Source organism: Ambystoma mexicanum, chromosome 11, assembly GCF_040938575.1.
Source record: "Ambystoma mexicanum isolate Mex_15411 chromosome 11, UKY_AmexF1_1, whole genome shotgun sequence".
Classification (NCBI taxonomy): Eukaryota; Metazoa; Chordata; class Amphibia; order Caudata; family Ambystomatidae; genus Ambystoma; species Ambystoma mexicanum.
Genome location: NC_090934.1, coordinates 1124090883 through 1124113894, shown reverse-complemented (window position 1 = coordinate 1124113894; position 23012 = coordinate 1124090883). Strand labels below are relative to the sequence as shown.

The window sequence follows — 23012 nt, the reverse complement described above, 5'->3', positions numbered from 1 at the left end:
TCTTATAGTCTCACCTGATGGTTTGGAAAGATGAGCTCTCCATCCTGCATTGAGCGCAGGGGCGCGTAGATAACCATTTGCTTCACTGGTTCGAAGGAATTGGTGAGTTCCCGAACAATATTGACTCTGAGATTTCCGGTGAGACGCCGTAAGTATATAGTTCGTAAGAGTTCAAATGTCTGACTTTCACTCTTGTCCGATTCCTTGCAGGTTGCAGCTTGACCCCAGCGAAGAGTTCCTCGTGGCAACCGGTAACATTCAGGTAAGGATTTGTATTATCCAACACAGTTCGATAAAATATCAGTATGTAACCTGTTGCTTTCTCCCTTATTCAGGTGCTGAGAGAAATTATGAAGACTCGGGGAATAATGCCTCCGGCGGTAAAATTAGGTAAGTCTATTGTGGTGAGAAGGATTCCCCTTGTTTGTCCCTTTGTTTCACCTTGCTGTCCTTTTGTTCCCCTTAGGGGCCGGGGTACGGCGAAGATGCGGTGGAGGCTGCGCCGACCCGTGAAGAGGAATAGTACCCCCGGCGGTAAAATCAGGTAAATCTATGGGGGGGGGGAACTAATATTGCCTCTGTTTATCCCCTTGGCTCACCTTGCTGTTCTTGTGTTCCCCTTAGGTGCCGGAGTGCGGCGCGAACATGCAGAAGGATGCGGTGGATAGTGAAGATGCTGCGATGGCCGGTGAGTTCAGCGCGGCGCTGCAGCAGGCGAGGCGACGCGCATGAAATAAATTTTCTTCCAGCTCGACGGCGCAGTGGATCGGGAATTCAGGTACGGATCAAAGGTATTGCTCTTGTTCTAATCTTTTCTCCTTCTTTCTCCCTTTTTCTAGGAGCTCCAGACTTGGGCGGGCGTGGCAGAAGACTGGATGCAGACTTGCAGGCACGGTGAGCGTTACGCTGCTGGATGCAGAATAACGCAAAGCGTGTGCTGCTCTTCGGGCGTGGTTTAAATAGCCTCCAAAGTAGTCCCAAGTAAGTATTCCTCCCTGACCTCACCTGAGTAAAAAAATAGTCCCTAGGTAAAGTAGTCCCTTCCAAGCCTCTTTTGGCTTGGAGCTCTTGCAGCATGGTCTGCATCAGGTAAGTTTTAATCTATGAGCCTGGCGCCAGGACTGACTCTCCACTGCACCCAAATAGCCCCTAGCAGGGGTTGTTGGGCTTGCTTGGAATAACTTGATGCCTGCTTCCGGGGTTGCTGGACTTGATCTGGATCCCCGGGGGTAGGCATCATGACACAGACAGCATGCATTGGGCAAGCCACACAGGGGTAGGAAAAAGTTACGGGGGTAGGAAAATCTGACAGCCTGACCTGTCATTTTTTCTGTATCCCTACATATTCTCCCCACCAAAAATATTGCCGTCCATATGGTTGTTTGTCTTGCCATAGGCGATATTTTTGGGGGGGATAATTTGTGGGAGCGGGGGTGTCCCCCATACATTTAAAAATAATGCTGAGGTTGCGGGGGTGTCGCCCGCAGGGTCCATGGCTCAATATCGCTGCAAAAAGGAGGGGGGGGGGGGGTTCTGGCTGGGAGCAATAATGTACAGAGGCCGTGAGTTGGGCGGGGGTGGGGGAAGGCACTCCGACATTATTTATGGTCCCAGTCTGGTGCCAGGCGTTGCCACGGCAGAATGGACGGGCGGGAGCATGTATGCCGGAATACCTTATGCCCCTACGCTTTGGACTCCTCCCCCCCACCACCACTGGCGAACGAAGCATGGCCTAACATTGCTTGCCCCCCCCCACTTTTCTGAGACATCACCTCGCCACCTCAGCGTTATGTGAGTGGTGTATATTTAACATCCATTTGTTAATGCCGCAGTTCCTATTATCGGTTAACCTACATCAGCCATCATGAAAATACCCAGTGAAATTCGCTAATGCTAAATGAGGCTTTCTTGCCACGTGATTGAAGCCATATGGTGGCTCTCTCATCTCGAGGTCCTGGCACAGCACATGCTAGGACCCCCGCACCCATATGCTCTTGCACTATCTGTGCCGCCCCTGCTCCCACCACATACTCCTCTTACCCTACATAAAGTTCCCCATTTGGCATTTCAGCTGTATATGGTTAATTGACTGCATTTTAAGTATCACGGCCAACCTGTAACACTATTGATACTCTATATGTAGGGCCTGGCCCAGTGTGTGAAGAAGGCCGGAACCGACAGCCCCGGATAATTCCGCCTTTGCCACTCTCCATTGCCACAGGGTTTTATCCGATTACAATTTTGCTGAGAAATGCTTTACGCCGCATATATTGTAACATATCATGGCAGAATGCCTCGCAAGAGCGCACATATTCCTTATACCACAACTGATACCTGGATGCACCCAACATATGGCGGCACCTCGCCCGCCGATCCTTTGATATCGACCGTCAAGTATAACATCCCTTTCACTACTCATGTACTGCGGGGCACTGGTTCATTAGTTCTTTATTCGTGATGTGTCCGTCCGTGACTTGTGTGATCCTCTGCACCTTCTTGTCTTATCCGCATCATTTTATTAGTCAAGTCTCGCCCATAGTGGGCCATCTGCCAGGCGTAACTAACAAGAGCATTCAATCTGACCACGGGAGCAAAAAGTAAACCGCATTCCCCCTACCTTCAAACGTTACCAGCACATGTTGTGCCCTCCAATTGCACCAGCCATTTAGCTAAACCCAGGGTTGTAAAGAAAACAGTTTTGGAAACTGCGTCCCACAGGCAATACTAAAACCTGTAACCTTGCTTGTCCATATTTACAATCTCCTGCATAGCATTTCTAACCAAACAAGCGGAGACCCAGCTCACCGCTCCACATGTCGCTCATCCCCTCTGACAATATCCCCATGCATGCGGCACTGAGACCTGAAATTTGCTTGTCTTAACATTGCCCTGCACGTGTCTGCATGCCATGCGGCTTCCCTGTGCTGTCGGCACTGCGCGCCCACCTCCAGAAAGCCCTGCGTACCCTGTCACCCCACCCCCAAAGCTCCCCCTAACTCGTACTAAGCCCGTATGATTTGCGGATTATCCTGCTGTAATAACCCATCCATCCCATCGGATGTAATATTAGTAGTAGCCGCCTACCATAGTTGCTCGTTTTTGCAAGGTAACCAATCGCACTGGGCACCTTTTGTTCTTAGCACCGAGCTGTGAGCAGCTTTGATCCCAGCTCGGCAGTGGAAGATCGATTTATACGAACCCCCACACCTCCCCAAACAGAAAGGTAATTGTTGGTGAGTTGGGGTACTATAAGCTGCATTCCAGTAAGGGGGGGGGTCCATAATAATATGGGGTTAATTGGCATATGTCGAGTGCAAGCAGAGGACCAAGATCCACTTTGAAGGTGGAGGGGAGCCGGGCAGCAGGAGTGTTGGCACGAGGTGGGTGGGGAATGGAAGAATGAAGGAATTGGGGCCATACAGCTTGGTGCGCAGCGGGAGTCACCAGGCGGGCCTTGAGTGCCAATGCATTAGGGTGACTTCGAGGCAATATAAAAGTGCATAACGGTAATCATGCTGCCACATGGTTGGTAAGGTATGCGGCACCTCAACTACAACTCCCAGAATGCACCGTGTAAAAAGACCCTTAATGCAGCTACAAGAGCAATCCTGTGGCGGGTGTCCCCTCAGGAGGATTGACCTGACCCAGCACACACTGTGGGTGTCAAAGGCACCCGCCCACTTCATGTGGCGCAAGGACCAACAACAATAATGGGTAAAGTTGCCAAGCACAGATGGACGCTCCGTTTACAATCTTTTATGCATGCAGCTCACTCTTCATTCAACCTTTGTTGTAGAACAACTCCTGCCCAGTCTCTCACTTACAGGCTCGGCTCTCAAAAAGGGGTGCTACTGATGTGGACCATGGGTTTCCTAAATGACACCCTCACTAGAGGACAAAGACGGGATGTATTGGCTACCAATATTACTAGAGAGGTGAGGTACGGGGCTTTTGCATCTGGTATGTCCATACGACGCACAGAAACACAACAGCAATACATGCCAGCCCAAGTCGTTAAACTGTGGAAATCTAATTTTTCGTACTGAGAAGGAATGGGCATGTACGTGGTATGTCCAGGAACACACAAAGTTACAGAACATGGGTGGGGAGCACGCGCGCATGTGTGAAAGAGCCCAAGGGGCCATGGAGAAACATCCCCAAGGGCTGAGAGGCCAATGTGGACAGATGGCTGAGTGCCCCCTCCCCTGCCCCTACTGCTTTACTCTTACAAAGATGCCTCTGCTATTTTCGCGGCCCTGCCCCCACTGCTTAACTATAATTCACGATTGAGCATGTGCACACATGCGCAGTCAGCCGGATTTATCACGAATATGTTCGTGTATGTGAAATAAGTGCATTATTAACATTATAATCATGCACTTAGTTCACATACACGTACATGTATATTTGTTATGGCTACTTTCATATGTTTTGCACATTTAGTGCTTATTAGAATCCTGGGAGTTTATGAAACGCAGTGTCCGCTGTGTTAATGTGTTTGAGTCCGCTGGGTTCCTGCTGCTTGTGTCCATTTATGAGTAGCTCTTAACAGGGCTTCACCATGTTCTGTTATTTCATTGAGCCTGGCTCACATCAAGTTACAGAAACTGCACCCCTGAGACCCCACAAACACAGGCATACCACATTCCTGCTGTCAATAAATCCAGAGTCAGTCTGCGTCAGTCCACTTGCCTTTTTCTGGGTGTGAGGAGCTGCAGCTACGTGTTCAGCACAGTGTTTGCCGTGTGTTTGGTACGTGCCTTAAATCAAGCACTGTCGCTTTAACCCTGCTGGCTGCAGGCTGTGGGCGGCGACTACATAACTCCACGCCAAGCGCGGAGCGCGCGCGGAGTCGTGAGCAGAGTCAGTCTGCGTCAGTCCACTTGCCTTTTTCTGGGTGTGAGGAGCTGCAGCTACGTGTTCAGCACAGTGTTTGCCGTGTGTTTTGCTACGTGCCTTAAATCAAGCACTGTCGCTTTAACCCTGCTGGCTGCAGGCTGTGGGCGGCGACTACATAACTCCACGCCAAGCGCGGAGCGCGCGCGGAGTCGTGAGCAGAGTCAGTCTGCGTCAGTCCACTTGCCTTTTTCTGGGTGTGAGGAGCTGCAGCTACGTGTTCAGCACAGTGTTTGCCGTGTGTTTTGCTACGTGCCTTAAATCAAGCACTGTCGCTTTAACCCTGCTGGCTGCAGGCTGTGGGCGGCGACTACATAACTCCACGCCAAGCGCGGAGCGCGCGCGGAGTCGTGAGCAGAGTCAGTCTGCGTCAGTCCACTTGCCTTTTTCTGGGTGTGAGGAGCTGCAGCTACGTGTTCAGCACAGTGTTTGCCGTGTGTTTTGCTACGTGCCTTAAATCAAGCCCTGTCGCTTTAACCCTGCTGGCTGCAGGTTGTGGGCGGCGACTACATAACTCCACGCCAAGCGCGGAGCGCGCGCGGAGTCGTGAGCAGAGTCAGTCTGCGTCAGTCCACTTGCCTTTTTCTGGGTGTGAGGAGCTGCAGCTACGTGTTCAGCACAGTGTTTGCCGTGTGTTTTGCTACGTGCCTTAAATCAAGCACTGTCGCTTTAACCCTGCTGGCTGCAGGCTGTGGGCGGCGACTACATAACTCCACGCCAAGCGCGGAGCGCGCGCGCGGAGTCGTGAGCAGAGTCAGTCTGCGTCAGTCCACTTGCCTTTTTCTGGGTGTGAGGAGCTGCAGCTACGTGTTCAGCACAGTGTTTGCCGTGTGTTTTGCTACGTGCCTTAAATCAAGCACTGTCGCTTTAACCCTGCTGGCTGCAGGCTGTGGGCGGCGACTACATAACTCCACGCCAAGCGCGGAGCGTGCGCGGAGTCGTGAGCAGAGTCAGTCTGCGTCAGTCCGCGACTGGCAGCACTGCACACAGAGCCTTGCGAAATGACTGCTCAAACTGGCCATGGAGGCCCCCAAACAAGGCACAAAACTATACAACAACGGCGGATGCAGAATCCGTGGACAGCTTTGAAGGCAGATTCTGCTCCCGCGTCCTCAAAGGTAAGCTCTGTCTTAAAGAGACCCATGTCCAAAGTATCACCTGAAACTGTAGACCTAACGGCTGATGTGCACCAACTAGCAGCACCGGTGCCGTCTGTGCCTTCCACGTCTACTATTGTGACCTTGCCTGAGATCGCAGCGACAGAAGTGTCCACCTCTCTCCTCGCCGATCCTGAATTTACTGTCACCGACACATCGTGCTCAAGAGTCAAAGCAGGGAGCGCGGAACGACCAAAGAAAGACTGTGCCGCGACCCCTGTAGAGCTTATGAGCACTGACTCACAATCCATCTCTCCTCATAAAAATTCTAATGTCTGCGGGCAATCCGCATTTTTGTCTGAGTGTGAAACTAATCAAACAGTTCTCATAGCAGCACAATTCACGTCCAAACCAAAACCCACTACAGAGGAGGTCATGGCCGTGTGTGTGCTTGTGTCCGACAAATCAGAAGCGAGTGCTCCCACTGTAAATGATGTCGGGCCTTCGGATGTTTTCTCACAACGACCACTATTAACTCTAACTAATTTACTTCCAATCTCTTTAGATTCCTCACGATCATTTCAGCCAAACTACACACTCCAGCCAACGTTAAATTCAATAGAAAACACTGAGGAATTCTTCACGCCTTTCGAAATCACAGATGTAGAAATCATGGCAGCCTCGCAAGATGTGGAAGGAGCCGACAACTTGACCGCACTCGATGGGCAAATGCAAACTGTGATGCCTTTAACTAAGGACTCCGAGGCTGTCGACAATGCTCCCGTGCTCGCTGAAGCTGAAGCTGAAACTCGTTACACACACAAAACTCAATCGAGTGCCTTACTGGAAACCAATTTTCTTACTGTCAATTCCAGGTTGACGAAAGTAACAACGCCATACAGTTCTCCAGATTGCATTTCGATAAAACGAGCAAAAGATCATACGATACCAGGCATCACTCAGCCTCTACATGGGCCTATGATTTGTCATGCTAATCAAGGTCAAGCAACCTATCAACCCAGTCGTCATTTTGACACTGCAAGTGATCACTTGCACAGATCACGTGAAGCTTCTGATCATGACTTGACAGGGAAAAGAAACCAAATGTGCGTAACATCATACGATAAAAGAAATACTGGTGGTGCAGACGATAGCACCACTAACACAACCTATACTAAGACGAGATTTCACACTTCCAATATGGCCTCCTCCAGTACGCCAAGAAATGTGAACCTACGGCCAAAACCTTCACAACATTCACAAAACACCTTTGTCACGGCAGCAGTGAATATGTCGTCCTCTAGTGAGCATCAAATAGAAAATACAAACAGCTCACAATCATCTTCAGCGGACAAAACCACTACCGACCCAAAACCAAGTCTTTCGTCAGCTGCAGCGATGCAGATCTATAACAACGTTCTAGCAGCTTCTTCTGCAGCCCTGCTTCCGTTCTTGAAGATGTACGAGTCACTGCAGGAGGCCTACAAAGATCAGACTTCACTGATCTTATCCCTCAAGGAAAAAATGGATAAATTTGACAATGTGACAAACTTCTTACAATCCCAATTGTCCCAGGAAGCTGAACACACGATACGATGGCAAGAACGTTTGAGCGACCTTGCAGCACGGCATCATTGCCAAAATGACACCCTATCTGATGGGTTACTTGAAGCCGTGAAATGGATGAGACATTCATCAAACATGATGGGATTAAACATCGTTCCAACAAACCCTCAAGCATCCATACGATCAACCAAGGCCTCAACACCATCGCAAACACAACCACAAAATACAAACGATTCTGTTCCAACCTTGAAGTCAACAGCCGTAGAAACAACCAACATCGTTCCGACTGTCAACGGTGGAGAAAGAAACTTAGCTGCGCCCCCGCCTACACCTGCTCTTGTGCCAACGCTGAGCAACCAAGCATCCTGCTCAGCAGTAAGTGTGCATCTCGAACCCCTTCTGACCTCTTTTGGAATCTTCGAAGGCGCGGCAAAAGCCATAAAGATCTCCACGACCTCTGATCAAAAAGCATTGCTAACACATGGTCGACAATCAGCCTCTGGGAAGAGAACATATGCTATCAAAAAACGCGTTAACAACTCGAAGTCACAGAAATTCATCCGAAACACAATGCCAGACAACAAGTCGGCTTCATCTAGCAGAACAGAATTGCCAAAATCCAGCAATACTAACATTGTTAATGTGGACAACGACCCTGGAAGTTATGGGCGTCTCACTGCCCCAGTGAACAAACGACAAAGAGTGGAATCAGACTACGAAAGTCAAATGAGTAAGTCATTGGTTGAAGAAATCGATCTCTGCAACCTTTCAACCTACTCCGACGATGCTGAATTCAGAATCCCCATTACTGTCCCTATTGTGGCGCCTGATGACGCTATTCACGATCTGCCACACAGAACAATCCCTGAGGTGGACGAAGTCATGAATCATAAAAATGGGCCGACGATTTCGAGGCCATCGTCCGACTGGCTAGCGCGGTTGAATCCCAAATACACACGCTCTCAAGAAAAGAAGAAAAATCGTTATATTTCTCATGCCTCCTCATCTCTAAGAAACGGCTTAAGCCCAACGAATTGCAAATTGAGATTACAAAATCTAAATCGAGAAGATCGTGATTTAAATCTGAATCGCAATAATGTACTGAAATTATTTGCCTGCATCCCATCTCTACGAACGATAGTGTCTGATGATATACGAATCGTTGAGTATGCAACAGAAAAACGCTGTGACCAGGTTCTATTACATATTACCGCGGCCTCGGTACGAAACACCATTGTAAAAGCCTCAGAGGAATTGCTAGCGTTTGGTTTCGACATCTCTGTGGAACCTACGAGCACAAGACTCGACAGGTCAAACACAAGCGGACAGACAATGCTTCAAGCAACGCAAAACCAAAGATGTGCCGAGCTACGCAGAGCAATGACCCCCAAAGAAATTCTAAGATCAAATAACAATCACTCTACTAAAATCACTAACCATAATAAGGATGTCGAACGACGCTAGCCATTAGGGATTGGAAACAAGTGCACTCGTGAATTCATCTCCTGGAACACTCGAGGATTCATTCACCTATTTAATAAATTTGACGTCGACTTAGAAAAAGTCTTCGTCATCTGTCTGCAGGAGACCTGGTTATGTGACCCCCCGTCACGAGTTGGCTTTCTGACATTATTAAACCCAGCAATTAAAAATCTAGAGGGGCGACCATCTTCTGGCTTACTAATGATGATTAAAATAAACACCAGGTGGCGCCTTGTTGAGTCCTCTAACCCCAATCCTTTTGTGCAAAGTGCATTGCTTCAGATCACAGATGCCAATTCAAACACAAAGAGACACTTGCTCGTCTTAAACGGATATTGGAATCCAAACAAAATCAGCACCAAAAATTTTATAAACGCAATAACATCTTGCATTGACAAATCACTAACCGATTATAAGAATTTATCTATAATTTGTGCAGGTGATCTTAATTGCTCATGGTTTAAACACGATCTCGTCACGAAGACGTTTAAACAATTGACTGGAGATGAAGAAAAAAGTAGAGAGTTCAAGTGGAGACAGGCACTACGGAATCGAAACTGCTTCATGGTAAATGGTCAAGCTACAGGAGATCAACCCCCTCAGTCAACATGGTCTTCTCAGAACGCGCAGTCAATAATTGACTACTTCTGGATATCTCAACATCTTTTTGACAACGAGTTGTCACTGTTAATAAGAACTATGCCAAGTAGCGATCATAAGCTTCTCAGACTGGCCTGTACAGTAGAATGGTCATCTGATGAAAGAACCTATGAACCAACAATCTCTGTAAATACTGGCGGAAATCGTCTTAGAATTGACAGTCCTAAGATTGACAAACTACGCCAGCAATTTTGCCAGGACAGCGATCTGTCCGTGAACTACGCTCCTCTGCTTCAGGACTTTATTATAAGAAAAGCTGCAAACCGCATAATGGGTGCAACTCATAAACATATTTTGTCCTCAATCCTGACTCAAGCCAAACAGACCATGCGACGCGACATTAGAGCCTTAAAGAAGTCAGATAAGGCAGCCAGTGCGATAACTGCAATCAAAGACGCAATACGCGTGCGTCGCCAAGCATACCGCAACTGGTTGAAATCTCAGAAACAAATAATTGAGCAAGACAAAGCCGAGCATCTGATGAAACATCTAATTCAGAAGAATCCACGGGAAATTTGGATAATCCTGAATACTGGCAACTCGAGACATCATCATATACCATCCAACACGATTGACGCCGCTACATGGGAACAACACTTTACTAACATCTTCAACAAACCATCCTATGAACACATAAGTACACCCACAAATGAGCTAACATCCTGGAATATTCAAATAACTGCGGAAGAGATCAGAGCTGCAATACGTGCCCTTAAAAGTTCGCATGCAGCAGGTCCAGATCTAATATCTAACATGATGCTAAAGAAGAACGAACAACAATGGGCGAACTTTATTGAACAACTGTTTGCACGCCTGTCCAAATCAATGGCAATACCTGATTCCTGGCGAGAGGCGATCATAGTACCAATCTACAAAAAGGGCAACCGGGCCGATACAACCAACTATCGCCCGATTGCCCTGTTGGACACCATAGGAAAAATCTTCGCCTCTTTTTTACGACAAAGGCTAACAGCATGGTCTATACAAGAGCAAATAATTGACATCCGGCAAACAGGCTTTACAAAAGGCGTAGGTGTGGAGGTAAACCTGCTGTTAATAAATATACTAAAACTTGAAAGCCTAAAAGCAAAGTCGAGATTATACCTGGCATTCATCGATCTGAGAGGTGCCTTTGACAGCGTCAACCGCAATAAACTGTGGCAAAAACTAATGAACTGGAAGTGTCCCAGTGACTTGGTTGCACCAATAAGAGCTCTACACACAGAGACTACAATCAAAATAAGATTAAACAATCAAGGCCTACTATCTGAGCCGATCTCAACAAACGCAGGTGTGAAACAGGGATGCCCATTAGCATCCGAACTTTTCAAATTGTTCATTTCTGACCTCCCAGCATATCGTAAAGATGTGCGCTGCTTTCCACCGAAATTGAACAATAATGAAATTGGATGCATAATCTATGCCGATGACGTGGTTTTGTTGGACCAAACACAGATAGGTCTGCAACGCCAGTTAACAAATCTTCGTGACTACTTAAAAAAAAAATGATTTGGAGCTAAACATCGAAAAATCCAAGATCGTCATCATTGGTCAACAACGCACCAACAAACAAAGCATTTGTGTGGAAAATTAATGACAATCGAATAGAGGTAGTTAATTCGATCAGATATCTGGGAATAATATTTAATAATTCAGTGCACGAACATCATTGGAAGGTTGATATGGTAAACAGAATGACTCTTTGGAAAGTTCACTCTAGCTCCAGTCCTGACCTTTTACATTCAAAAAGTGATTCCTGCAATTACCTTTGGTTCAGAGGCTGGTTGGAACATTGACGCCCTGTTTTGGCAAAAGTTAGAAGGGATCTACTGGCGGCGCGTCCTGAAGCTCCCTCCATACATCTCGATGATCCACATAAGACATGAACTCTCCTTAAATTCCCTACACACTCACGTAATGTGGAAATCACTAACAGCACTACGCAAAATGAATTTGAATCCCATAGCGCCGGCATTTGAAATTTTTGCTGGGGAAAAAACTACTGGAAACTTGAAACTGTTAGATGAGTGGAAACAAATAATGACATCAACTCTATCAAATGCTGATCTGACCTTGCATGATCTGCTGACGAGACCACAATCCATAAAAACAAAATTTGAACAATGGTGCTGGATAAAGAACAACGAGCGACGTCTGCAGATGAAGACCACTTTAGACTCTGGTATCGGAGAACACAAACTAAATGTTACAAGTAGATATCTAACAAACTGTCCATCTCGTTATCACCGCGAGCAGTTTCTAAGACTTCGTCTAAATGCAATCAAAACAAAAGAAATGATGTGGGGTCGTCATTTTAAAGAAGCTAAGGATAATCTATGTCGCTTTTGTCATAGCGAAATAGAATCCTTAGAACATCTTATCACCAAATGCACGAAGACCACCTCAAAGAGAATGCAACATCTAGGAGAATATATCCAAGTAGACTGTAATACTCGAGATTGGTGGTCCTATGCTGCAGCCGGACACAGCATAAAACTAAGTTGTGCGGTAATAGATTACATAGGCGCTTTAAATCTTGATGACCCGCGAATGACTTCACGCAACTGAATTGCCCCTTCCTTTTAGATTACCTTATGCAGCATCGTAATTCAGATCTGGCTGGATGCATTTTGATGAATGCTGTTATCTTGTAATAAAAGTCTGATGCTACATTGACTTCAATGTGGCACTTCAGGCTGACGTTAAAAAAAATAAAAAAAATAAAATAAAAAATAAATCCTATCTGTTAAGTACTGACTGACTTTGCACATGCATGCTCAGTCAGCAAGATAGGATTTTCTGATGGATAGGAAAAAGTGACGTTACACCAGCATTTGGAAAAAAGGCATGATCTGAACGAACGTTTTGCTTTATTTCAACACTGTGAGCAGACTTCCAGCAGGATTAGTTTTGTTGTTTGGTTCGACCGAGTGTTCAGCAGAGCGGCCACAGAGAGAAGGTGAATACCAGACTGAACATTTGTCTTCTTTTTTGTGCAGAAGCATTTTTTTTTTATTGTTATTGCACCTTCTAAGAAGCAGCCGTGACTTCCGAGAGTGACAACAGTGATTTTCCTTTTGTGTGCGAGCCGCATATATTGGTACTTGTTTTCTTACCTGAATAAAGGACAGTTGCTTATACCTGCTGCTGTCTCCCACCTACTGATTAACAGGGGCTCCAAAGGGTGGCCCTAAAATCCCCAAAGTAGGAGTTCTGGTGTATCTATGAATATTTCGCACATTTATTTTGCTGAAATGTTTTTTGCCAAATTTTCTTCTGATTTGAACACTTTGTTCTACCAAAAACAGCAGGGAAAGACACCCTACCACCTTACCTCTACCCTTCCACTTCCTAAATACCTAACTCAACCCCCTGTCTATACATTTGCTGTAAAAAAAAGTGGTTAAATGCAGCAACAAAAATAAAATTGGCGAAATGCAATTTGGCAAAAGTGAGTAATACGGTTCTGGCTTAACATGTGTAAAGTGAAATGACATGCATGATCTAATGAAGCGATTAATTACTCTTTGAACAAGCAAACCAAATTATAAGGGCAGAAATCAGCAAGCATCGAAACCAGTCCTATCTGGCCACATATCTCTGATTTCCCAGATATCAGATTTATTGGTTGTAAAAACGGATAATTCGGCTAGTATACAAAAGCATGACACTTCTCTGGTAACGAAACATCCCCATAAAAAGCTAGCCCGCCGTGTCAATGGACTTGTAAGCATCCAGGCTGTCAGTGGCCAACTCTGCATCCATTATGGCTGGTACGTATTAAGAATAACCTGCTGAGCATTATTTCATATTGGAATGAAATCGAACAGATTGCATTCACCAGCCCAGCTGTAATCAATTATGGCTTCCCTGCTAAGATGTTACTAATCAATGTTGCAACACTGGGTCCCATTCTTAAACTAAATAAATACTCATCAAATCCATGCATTAATAACATAAATGTTCATTGCACAATTATACGTTTGTAGCAAGGCAAGTAACACACTTTGTCGATTCTTCTATTTCATTCATTTTCATGCATAGAAATGGAGCATCTACAGTCGTCACATCAGTATTTGGAGGTGTTCTCCAAAATGAAGTGAACTGCTTAATATGTGGAACGGAATCTAGAAAGTTTGATCCATTCCTAGGTAAGGCATTTTGTTTCATGTGATATAGTTGGAAAGATCTTGAATACATAGCCATTTAACTGAGATACTAAAGAAATAAAGCAATCGATTATATGCTTAACCAGAGCTTTTCATATGCTGAATGTCAGCCAAAGTACAAAACAAGATGAACCTTTTAGATATTGAGAATAGGTATCCTGCAAAGTAAGGGTGCAGATCAATGCATTTATGCTTTTAAAACCATTGAACCATTACTTCTAGAACATTGGTGTCCTATTAATTCTCTCCTCTCTTCTCTCTTCTCTCTTCTCTCTTCTCTCTTCTCTCTTCTCTCTTCTCTCTTCTCTCTTCTCTCTTCCTCTCTTCCTCTCTTCTCTCTTCCTCTCTTCTCTCTTCCTCTCTCTCTCTCTCTCTCCTCTCACCGCTCTCTCTCTCCTCTCTCTCTCTCTCTCTCGCTCCCTATCTGTCTTTATATCTCTCTCTCTTTATCGAGTTTGAAAAGGATCGGATAAATTAACCAGCTCACATAAGTTTTCTGTTAATACTGGGCACAAACTCTCCTTGTACTTTGAGCAATTTTTATTTGAAGTCATTGACAGTGGAATTCATTTGTCCAGCATCTTCACTCTAGTGAGCGAAATTAGTTGCCTTTTTGATGTTGGCTTCTTAGGATTGAGATATGGTTTCTACTCCTTTGGACAGCAAAGTGCTGTAGCACTCATGGTCTTGGTCGGCTGACTCTGGCCGGATCCCGAGATCCGGCTCCATATCTGGTGCCGGACCTCAGATATGCAGAGAGCCGGCCCAATGACCAGCACTGAGGCCGGCTTGAAGTAGTGTTGGAGCTGTGTGCACAGCCTGATCAGGTGTTGCCCCCAAGTTAACATCTGCTGACGGTGCATGTCAGAGGGCCCCCTCACTAGTTCCTTGGCCAAACCAGTATGCACGGCGGTGAGGAATACATCCCAGAATGCAAAGGGGACATCCAGAGTTCCCGAGTCTGATTGGGTTGGGGCCAGGGGCCAGGATCCAGGTGTCGCGGGTAATGCTCCCATCTTTGCAGCTTTCAAATATTATATGAATGAGCTTGTATCATGCAGATATCTGTGGTCACTTGACATGTCGTGTTCACTGCTTGCATATTCTGAAGGACTGTTGGGTCCATTTTGTATATAAACGGATCACTTATTTTGAAACCGGTATGAATTATGAAGTTCACACATGGCGTGACACCTTCAGATCTTTAGTGGAGTGTAGCTGTATTTTTGTTTGTTATTTAAACTTTTTGTTAATTTATCTGTGGAGGTTGGATATCTTCCATTAAACCATGTTTCCCTGTGTAATTCGCATTGACCTGGTAGGTACCCATACTTTTGTAGCCTAGGTCTTCGTTTCTCATTTCGTTTATAGCCTACAGTGCTCCAGCATGCTGTGGGGTAAACGTTCTGAAAGGGCAACTGTCAGTAGTATGGTAAATCCAGCAATCTCAGCAGTGAAGAAACATGTTTATTTTTTTTTATTTTTAGACTTCTAAAGCTACGCTTAGCTGAATATATATAAGCAACCCAAGGGAAGGAGGGCAGAGGCAACAAGTTATTGGCTTATATTCTATCTCCCTTTTCTCATCCCAAATTGTGTACTACTTGCAGTTCTTTCTGTGAGATAGACAACCTTGTCAAAAATGGGACTAGGTTGAATATATACTTCTTGTATCATTCTTACTTTTGGCATAAGCATATAAACCACACAGTTATTGATTTCCTCCATAAATCTGATATTAAGTAACCTCGACCTCCACCCCCCCCTTTGTTTTACCACTTCGCCCCTTCCCGCTTTGTCTCAATTGGGGCTCATATGCTCCTCTTCCTTGCCTGTCACTCACCACCCATCTGAAGGAGCTTCTTTCTGCCTGCAGTTTGCACACTGTAGTTCTTTTCCAGTGCTGCAACTTTTCTTTAATCTGCTGCTGGAGTCAGTGAATGGAGGGGCACATAATGATATCTTGTCCCTGCAGCTTCCATACCTGGCTGCTGCTCTAGGATCCCTTCCCTGCTCTCTTTATGTTGCAGCCTCGGCCAGGTGCCTTAGCCTCTGGGTGCCTCACCCTCTGGGTGCCTCATGCTATTGCTGGTTCAACGCTAGGGTGTCCCTGCAGGGAGAAGCGATTGGCACGACACCGGTTTTTCCAAGTTGATGTTAAAACCTTTGATGCGATAGAACTCAGAGCCGTTTCCCAACTAAATTGCAGATATTTTTGCAACTTTGTACTGGGGTATGTAGGGTCCAAATATTGGCTAGCATCTTGCCTACAAATGTAAAAGGTAATTGCATGCATCTTTTAGGTTGCGCAGAGCTTATGCCATCAGTGCCAATCCTCGAACAACATGGTAACTTGGGCAGCAAAAATGGGATGTGGATGGCACGCGAGGAGATCAGCTACAGGCGTACCTGTGACCAGGATGGCTTGAGTTTGTGTGGGGTTGTGGGGCCTGTTTGGGGGCTGTCCTTCACCATGGAGGCCGGGCATAGGTGATGCTTCACTGTTGCGCGGGGGAGTGGGGCTGGAGGCCTCCAGGGTGTTTACAATATTCGTGTTTAAAAAGACAGTTTTTTGTTAATAAGGTTCAAAATGTTCTTGTACCCACAGCTATTCCATGATAAAATATTTACAAATTTAGAGATAAATTCGCTTTATAGTTGCATTGGACTTTGGAAGCAGCTACCTTCTGCTCTATCCAAAAACTCAATCTGCCTAGTCCCCCAAATATGATGTCTTTCATGGGGTTCATTGCTGTTCTAGTATTGGTATATAGTAAAGTCTCTTTCAGTTTGTAACAGGAAAAGTTTTGAGTTCATTGACACAGCAGTTCCTATTTTATTGGTCATAAAATTCTACATTTGTCGAGTTTTTAAGATTAGAGATGTCAAATATCATCGATCTCAGATTATGTATTTGTTCCAATGCCAGACGTGCCACAATTCTGGAGTGGAAGCGGACTACTATTCTGCCTTCTCCAAACTTTGGTTATTTCAACCAAGTCAATATCTCCCCGAGTGAATGAGACGATGTGCTGGTATCATTGCAAATATTTTTAGCAATTTGATTGGTTTAATAAAATACTATAATTTATTTGTCAAATATTTATAAAGCCAATTATACTGTTAATCAAAAGTGTTCATGTTGCAAGTTAATGACCAGAGGTACCCAAGTTCTTGTGTAGCTTCTTGTTCCTTATTGTTTGAGTAGGAAATCATCCTCTTCATTGATTGATGCTCCCATTTTTTTTTCTTCCTTCTTGCGGACGTTCTTAATTGAGTCATAATCCTCCTGTTGTATACCCTCAGAGGGAGACGAACTCCCTGACCGAGACCTTTCTACATTTGATACTAGGAATGTCTGCATTTTTTTTATTTTTGTTAATGAATTCTCTTTAGATTTGCTCCCTTTGCTCTTTGTTTTGGTTGTTTTGCTATTAGAACTTATCAGATCTTTACAAGACAGGGGTTCTGAGATCTAGCATATAATTGTCTCTAGTGGAGTAGGTTGAGTATTCAGAACGATTACTTGATCAACCAAGGAAATGGCTCCTATGAAGTTCCTTGATGAGTGATTTCTGTTCGATATGCGTTTAGCTAATTTCTTCATTTATTTTGTTCCTACAGAGTTCATATTTCTCTTCTTCCTAGTTATGTTATTTGGTAATGGCTCTTGGGAACCATTACAATTATTTTGAGTCACTGATTCTGTCCCAAGCTCTTGATTTTCCGAATCGGAGGGCGGAAACAATTCAGTTTCACACTCAGGCTTTCTTTATGGTCTACTTCATTTTGAGCTGCCGTTGAAGGTTGTGGGTCAAGAATGATTAGACATACTCCATGCCAGTGTTTCCAGATTGAATTAATTGACTTTTGGCACATTTTCATATCTCTTGCAAACAAAATTATTAGTGTTTAGCTACTTTGAAATTGATGATAAGGTTGAATTCATTTGGACCAAATCTGTTATATTGTTATACAATCTGACAGAAGAACAAGATGAAGAGCCGAGATCAATGAAGACCTTAACTTGTCCAATGTGGGGGCACCATCAAAACTATTACTTTCGATAATAGTACCAGGAGTTTTAAAGTGGTCATCATGATTGAAAGGTATTTCCGCTGGAACAAAACACACCCTTGCTTGTGCAGTAGGTGCATTATTAACCATATTTACTTGACTGTGCGGATTAGTAGAAGACTCTCTACTTAGATCTTGACACATTTGTAAAAAGGACTCCTTTGAAACAATTGAGTCCAAGAGAGTAATGGATGTTAAGGTAGAATTACCATTTGATGGCTTGAAACAATTGGGTGATCTTGCATCGTGTACTCGCCCCATGTTACCGTGTTAATATTACTGGAGGAAGCTGGTTCAGAGGGAGTTACTGATTTAACCTGCTTCTGTTGTTCTGTACAAATATTTGTTGGATTGCTTTCTTCTTGAACCTCAGTAGGATTTAGAGACCTAGATTGTAGCCGATTATTAGTACTCCTTAAGTTGTATTTACTCACAGAGAGAGTAACACTAGCACAGAGGTTGTGGTGTAGTCTCACTAAATAAGTCACAATTAGTTTGCTCTTACTAGCCTAATATGTTGATGGGAGGAGTCGAGGATTCCGTAAAACTTTGCATGCCATCCAGCAGACCATGGCAGGCTACACTTGCTCTACACACCCCTGTGCTGTGCTCTGCATGGCATCTCGAGTTTTATGAGCTGCTGGTGCAGCAGTGAAAGTCCTCCTCCAAGAAACAAGTTGTGAGCCACGGCAGGCCGCTCTTGCTCGACACACTTTGTTTTTTTATCAACTATTGATGTGCCTTGTAAATTTGTAAAACTGATATATGCAAATATTCTACACCTTGTTTTAGTCAGTTACAGCATGCTGCGTGCCAACGGTTTTTCAATTGGACACATGTTGTGATTGTGTGTGTGTGTGTGTGTGTGTGTGTGTATATATATATATATATATACTCCAGCATGGGGTCTGGCATGGATTCACGTGCTCATGAATATTCCCCGTTGTCAGGCTTGGAATCCTCGGGAAAAGAAAAAAATCAGTTTCAGTTTAATTTCTGAACTCTTTCTCCTAACAACCAATCACTGAGCTCTGGGTCATAGTGCCCCCAGCCAATGACTGCCCTCTACCTAAGCCCCTCCTCCGGCAGCCATCTAGAGATTTTTTACCGCACGTTCAGGTGTTGGGAGTCCTCATGCTTAGCTGTCGAGCTTTTACTGCATTTTTTTCACTTTTTTGAAGAGTTTTACTCTATTTTTCAGTCAATCGAGCATTGCGCTCCATGGATCATCCTTCGGATTAACGGGGACCCGTTTTCGGATTTCTTCAGGGCCCCTCAAGGGCGGATTTTGTCGAGTTTGTACGTGGAAGCTTCCAGAAGTTTCTTCAGGACTACACCGCGTGGATCAGGTCAAACGAGAAGGAGTCCCCTTCCCTTTTCAAGCTGTACTCCGACTGTAGTTTGCAGGATGTTTACATGGACGATAAACCTTCTCAGTGCCTGTACTTCCTGTACCCAGGAAGATTGTGCGTTTTGCCATGCACTTTCAAAACGCACGTTGTAGGATCGGCTTAAACGGCTGGAGGAGTGGCTGCAGGCCAAGGCCTCAGCACTGGGTGGTTCCCAGCAGCATGCCTCTCCTCCAACCGGGAAAGCTGAGCGGGCTTCGAAGTCCTTTGAGGGTGCCCCTCCCACGGGGTCCAACAAAAGGCCAAGTACTGAGAGTCCGCTACCGTCAGGTGCGCCATTGCGGCGGGCTCCTCAGCTTCCAGGGCGCGTTAGACATCCCCAGCTGCATTGGTCTCCAGTCAACGCTCTGGATCTTCATCCAAGATGAAGTTGGATCACCCGGACAAACTGAAGGTGGTCCCGGAAACGACCAAGGAGAAGGCCAAACAGGTTACGGTGTCCGGCCTACCATCGGCGGAGGCGTTGGAGATTCTTCAAGAGAGCGAGGTGGCGTCGGACCATGCCATCATGGTGGCCGCGGACTTGGGGTTCTGCCAGATGGGCAATGGCGTTTTCACCACCATGACTGGCTCACGGCCACCAACTTTCAACAGGAGGCCCAGACCAGGGTTCTGGAGATGCCCTTTGACGGAGGCAATCTTTTCGGGAAGCTTGTGGATGAGTCTCTACAAGCCATCAAGGCGGACACAGGAGATGGCACGTGCCCTGGGCACACTAACTACAGCACAGATGGCTATCCTTTCGGTCCTCAGGAGGCAAGTCTCCCTGGTCGTCGAGGGGTTACGGTGGCAGCTCCTCTTCAGGGGCTGCTCCAAGGCCTTCGGAGGAGGATGTTGTCATCACCAGGGACCCCAAGGCGGCCCGTCAACCACCAGGCAAGAATGAACCAGCCGGCATGTCGGGCTCCCACCCGCGCACCCCGGTGGGAGGCCAGCTGGTGAACTCCATCAACCATGTAGAAGACCATCTCCACCGACGGTTGGGTGCTGGACACTCTTGCCCAACTGAAGTGTCCCCAAATACCACTGGTGGCCCGGCAGGAAAACCACGTCCCTCGGCTGCTGCTGCTGGAGATTCGGGCCAGGCTAAAGAAAGGGGCGATAGAGCTAGTTCCAAAGCGACGCTGGGGCTCTTGAGTGTATTCAAGGTACTTCCTCGTGCAAAAGAAGACCGGGGGCTGGAGGCCCATTCTAGACCTGTGTCGGCTAAACAAATACATAAAGTCCCAGAAGTTCCGAATGGTCACACATCAGCATGTGCTCGGACAGCTTCAAGAGGGAGACTTTCTGTCGGTTTTGGATCTGGAGGATGCAGATTTACACATCCCCATTCACAAAGGGCACTGCAAGTTCCTGCGTCGTTCAGGGGAAGCATTACCAATTCAAGGCCCTTCCCTTTGGGCTGAAGTCGGCACCCAGATTCTTCACCAAGTGTCTGGCGCTGGTGGCAGCTCATCTAAATCTGGGCTAGTTCAAGAGACATCGCCGTCGACCTGCTGGCGGATCTGTTTTTTTTTTTTTCAAATCTTTTATTTATTTAGCTTGGCAGCACAGAGGCGAGCAGCATACAAGGCAGGTACAATACAGTAACAATTTGGGTAATACAGAGTTAACTTACAGTTTGGTTATACACTTGGAAAGTACATGCGGAGTGGGCACAAGACTGAGGAGACAGCAGTTCAGGAGGGGGAACTGGGGTGAGGAGGAGTGAGAGCTGGGGTTGTGGTATCTGATTCAGCCTTCATAGCGGACATATAGGATCGAAACTTGACCCAAACATCCCTGGGTCTTGAGTGAGTGGGCTGCAGTAGGGACCAGGATTCTTCGGTGTCTGAAGCCCAAGTGACCGCCCTGAGCCACTGTGCATGAGTTTGTGGTGCGGGTCGAAGCCAACAGAGTAGAATGGACCGTACTGTGAGCAACATGCAGAGGCCGGCCAGTTTTTTGGAGTCTCAGCGAAGTTCGGCGAAGTCGTGAAGGAGACATCTCATTGGGGATGGGTCAGTGGGATGCTCAAGAATAGTTGACATGGTGGAACATACCAAATTCCAAAATTGGGTAAGGCGGGGACAGGACCAGATCATGTGAATGTAGTCAGCGGTGTCATGTCCACATCTGGGGCATCTTGGGGAGTGGTCATTAAGAATGCGATGAAGTCTGCTCGGGGTATAGTGGTATCTATGCAGTACCTTAAACTGAATTAGTTTGAAGCAGGAATTGAAGGAAGCTCTGTGTATACGTGAGCACATATTGGCCCAGCGCTCGTCGGTCACCTCCAACCCGAGGTCATCCTCCCATGCGTGTTTCAGTTTGGTGAATGCTGGGGTGGATCTGGTTTGAACCATGGTGTAGAGTCTGGATACTTTACCCCTCGTGGGCGTAGGGGAGGTTAGTTCCGTAATTGCGGGTTCATCTGGTGGTATCGCTGGGAACATGGGGTATTTGTGTTTAAGGGTTTTCCGGAGAGACGAGAACTGAAGCCACATAGACGGTCTCCGTCTCAGGAACAATAGGAGGTCTGGCCATTCAATAAAGTTGCCCTGCTCAAAGACGTCTCGGATCAACTCATATCCTGCCTCGGCCCAACGGCGTACTACGAGTGCTGGTACATGTGGGACCCCTGGGAGGAAGTTCCAAAGTGGGAAATTACCATGGAATGGGTGGGCGGTGCCAAGCAATTTCCATGCTTTTGTTAGGGCCAGGGACGTGCAGGCCACCGGGTCAAGTGAGTCTGGCACTGACGGGATGGGTTGAACAACTAGGGAACGAAGGTCACTAACCGCTAGTTTTTTGAGCCTGACGTGTGGAACGGGGTCTGATGTGTTAAACCAGTGGGACGTGAAGTGGACTTGCGCAACCAGCCAGTATTTGAAGAAGTCAGGAGCACCGGGATCTGGGTTTCTAAGTGAACTATGCAAAGTCCTGGGATCCCGGCTCAACATGGTGTTGTGCCTGACGTCACCGTCAGAGGAGAGGATAGCGGCCATGCTGGGCAAGGTGCAACGGCTGCTCACTCTGAAGATCGCCACAGTGAGGGCCATCAAGTCTCTGCTTGGCAGGATGTCGTCATGCATTTATCTCATCCGACAATGCAGGTTACGGATGAAGCCGCTGCAAGAGTTCCTTGACTCCCGTTGGATTCAGGTGTCCGGAAGCTTCCAGGACAGGATCGCGCTCGACAAGGTGTTCCGTCAGGCAATAAGGTGGTGGGGCGTGTGGTCTCATCTGACCACAGGGGTGGATTTCCAGACCCCACCGCACCAGGAGACGGTCACGACAGACGCTTCCCTGGAAGGATGGGGAGCCCACACTGGAAGTCTTCACGCCAGAGGCCTCTGACTGCCAGAGGAGAAGGCGTTGCACATCAGTGTTCTGGAGCAATGGACAGTGTTTTGGGCCCTCAAATTGTTCCTGCTGTCCCTCAAGGGCAAGGTGATGCGGGTCTTCACAGAAAATACCACCACAATGTTTTACATCAGGAAACAGGGGGGCACCATATCCCCAGTGCTCTCCAAAGAGGCACAGGATTTATGGCACTGGGCCGACGCCCAGGGGATGTTCCTCATCCCGTTTCATCTGGCAGGAGTTAAGAACACGGTCGCCGACTCTCTGAGCAGGGAGCTTTGCTCTTGCCACAAGTGGGAGTTTAGGCAGGA

At 46.5% G+C, this 23012-nt stretch overlaps 1 protein-coding gene across 6 annotated transcripts in view; it reads left to right on the top strand.

Annotated features, from left to right (window-relative positions):
• USP3 (ubiquitin specific peptidase 3) overlaps positions 1-23012 on the top strand; it is a 1719287-nt gene that overhangs the window by 1049032 nt on the left and 647243 nt on the right. For all 6 annotated transcript variants that reach the window (XM_069624462.1, XM_069624461.1, XM_069624459.1 and 3 more), the window contains one exon: positions 13746-13852. In XM_069624462.1, the coding sequence (XP_069480563.1) occupies positions 13746-13852 (107 nt within the window). The remainder of the gene's footprint in view (positions 1-13745; positions 13853-23012) is intronic.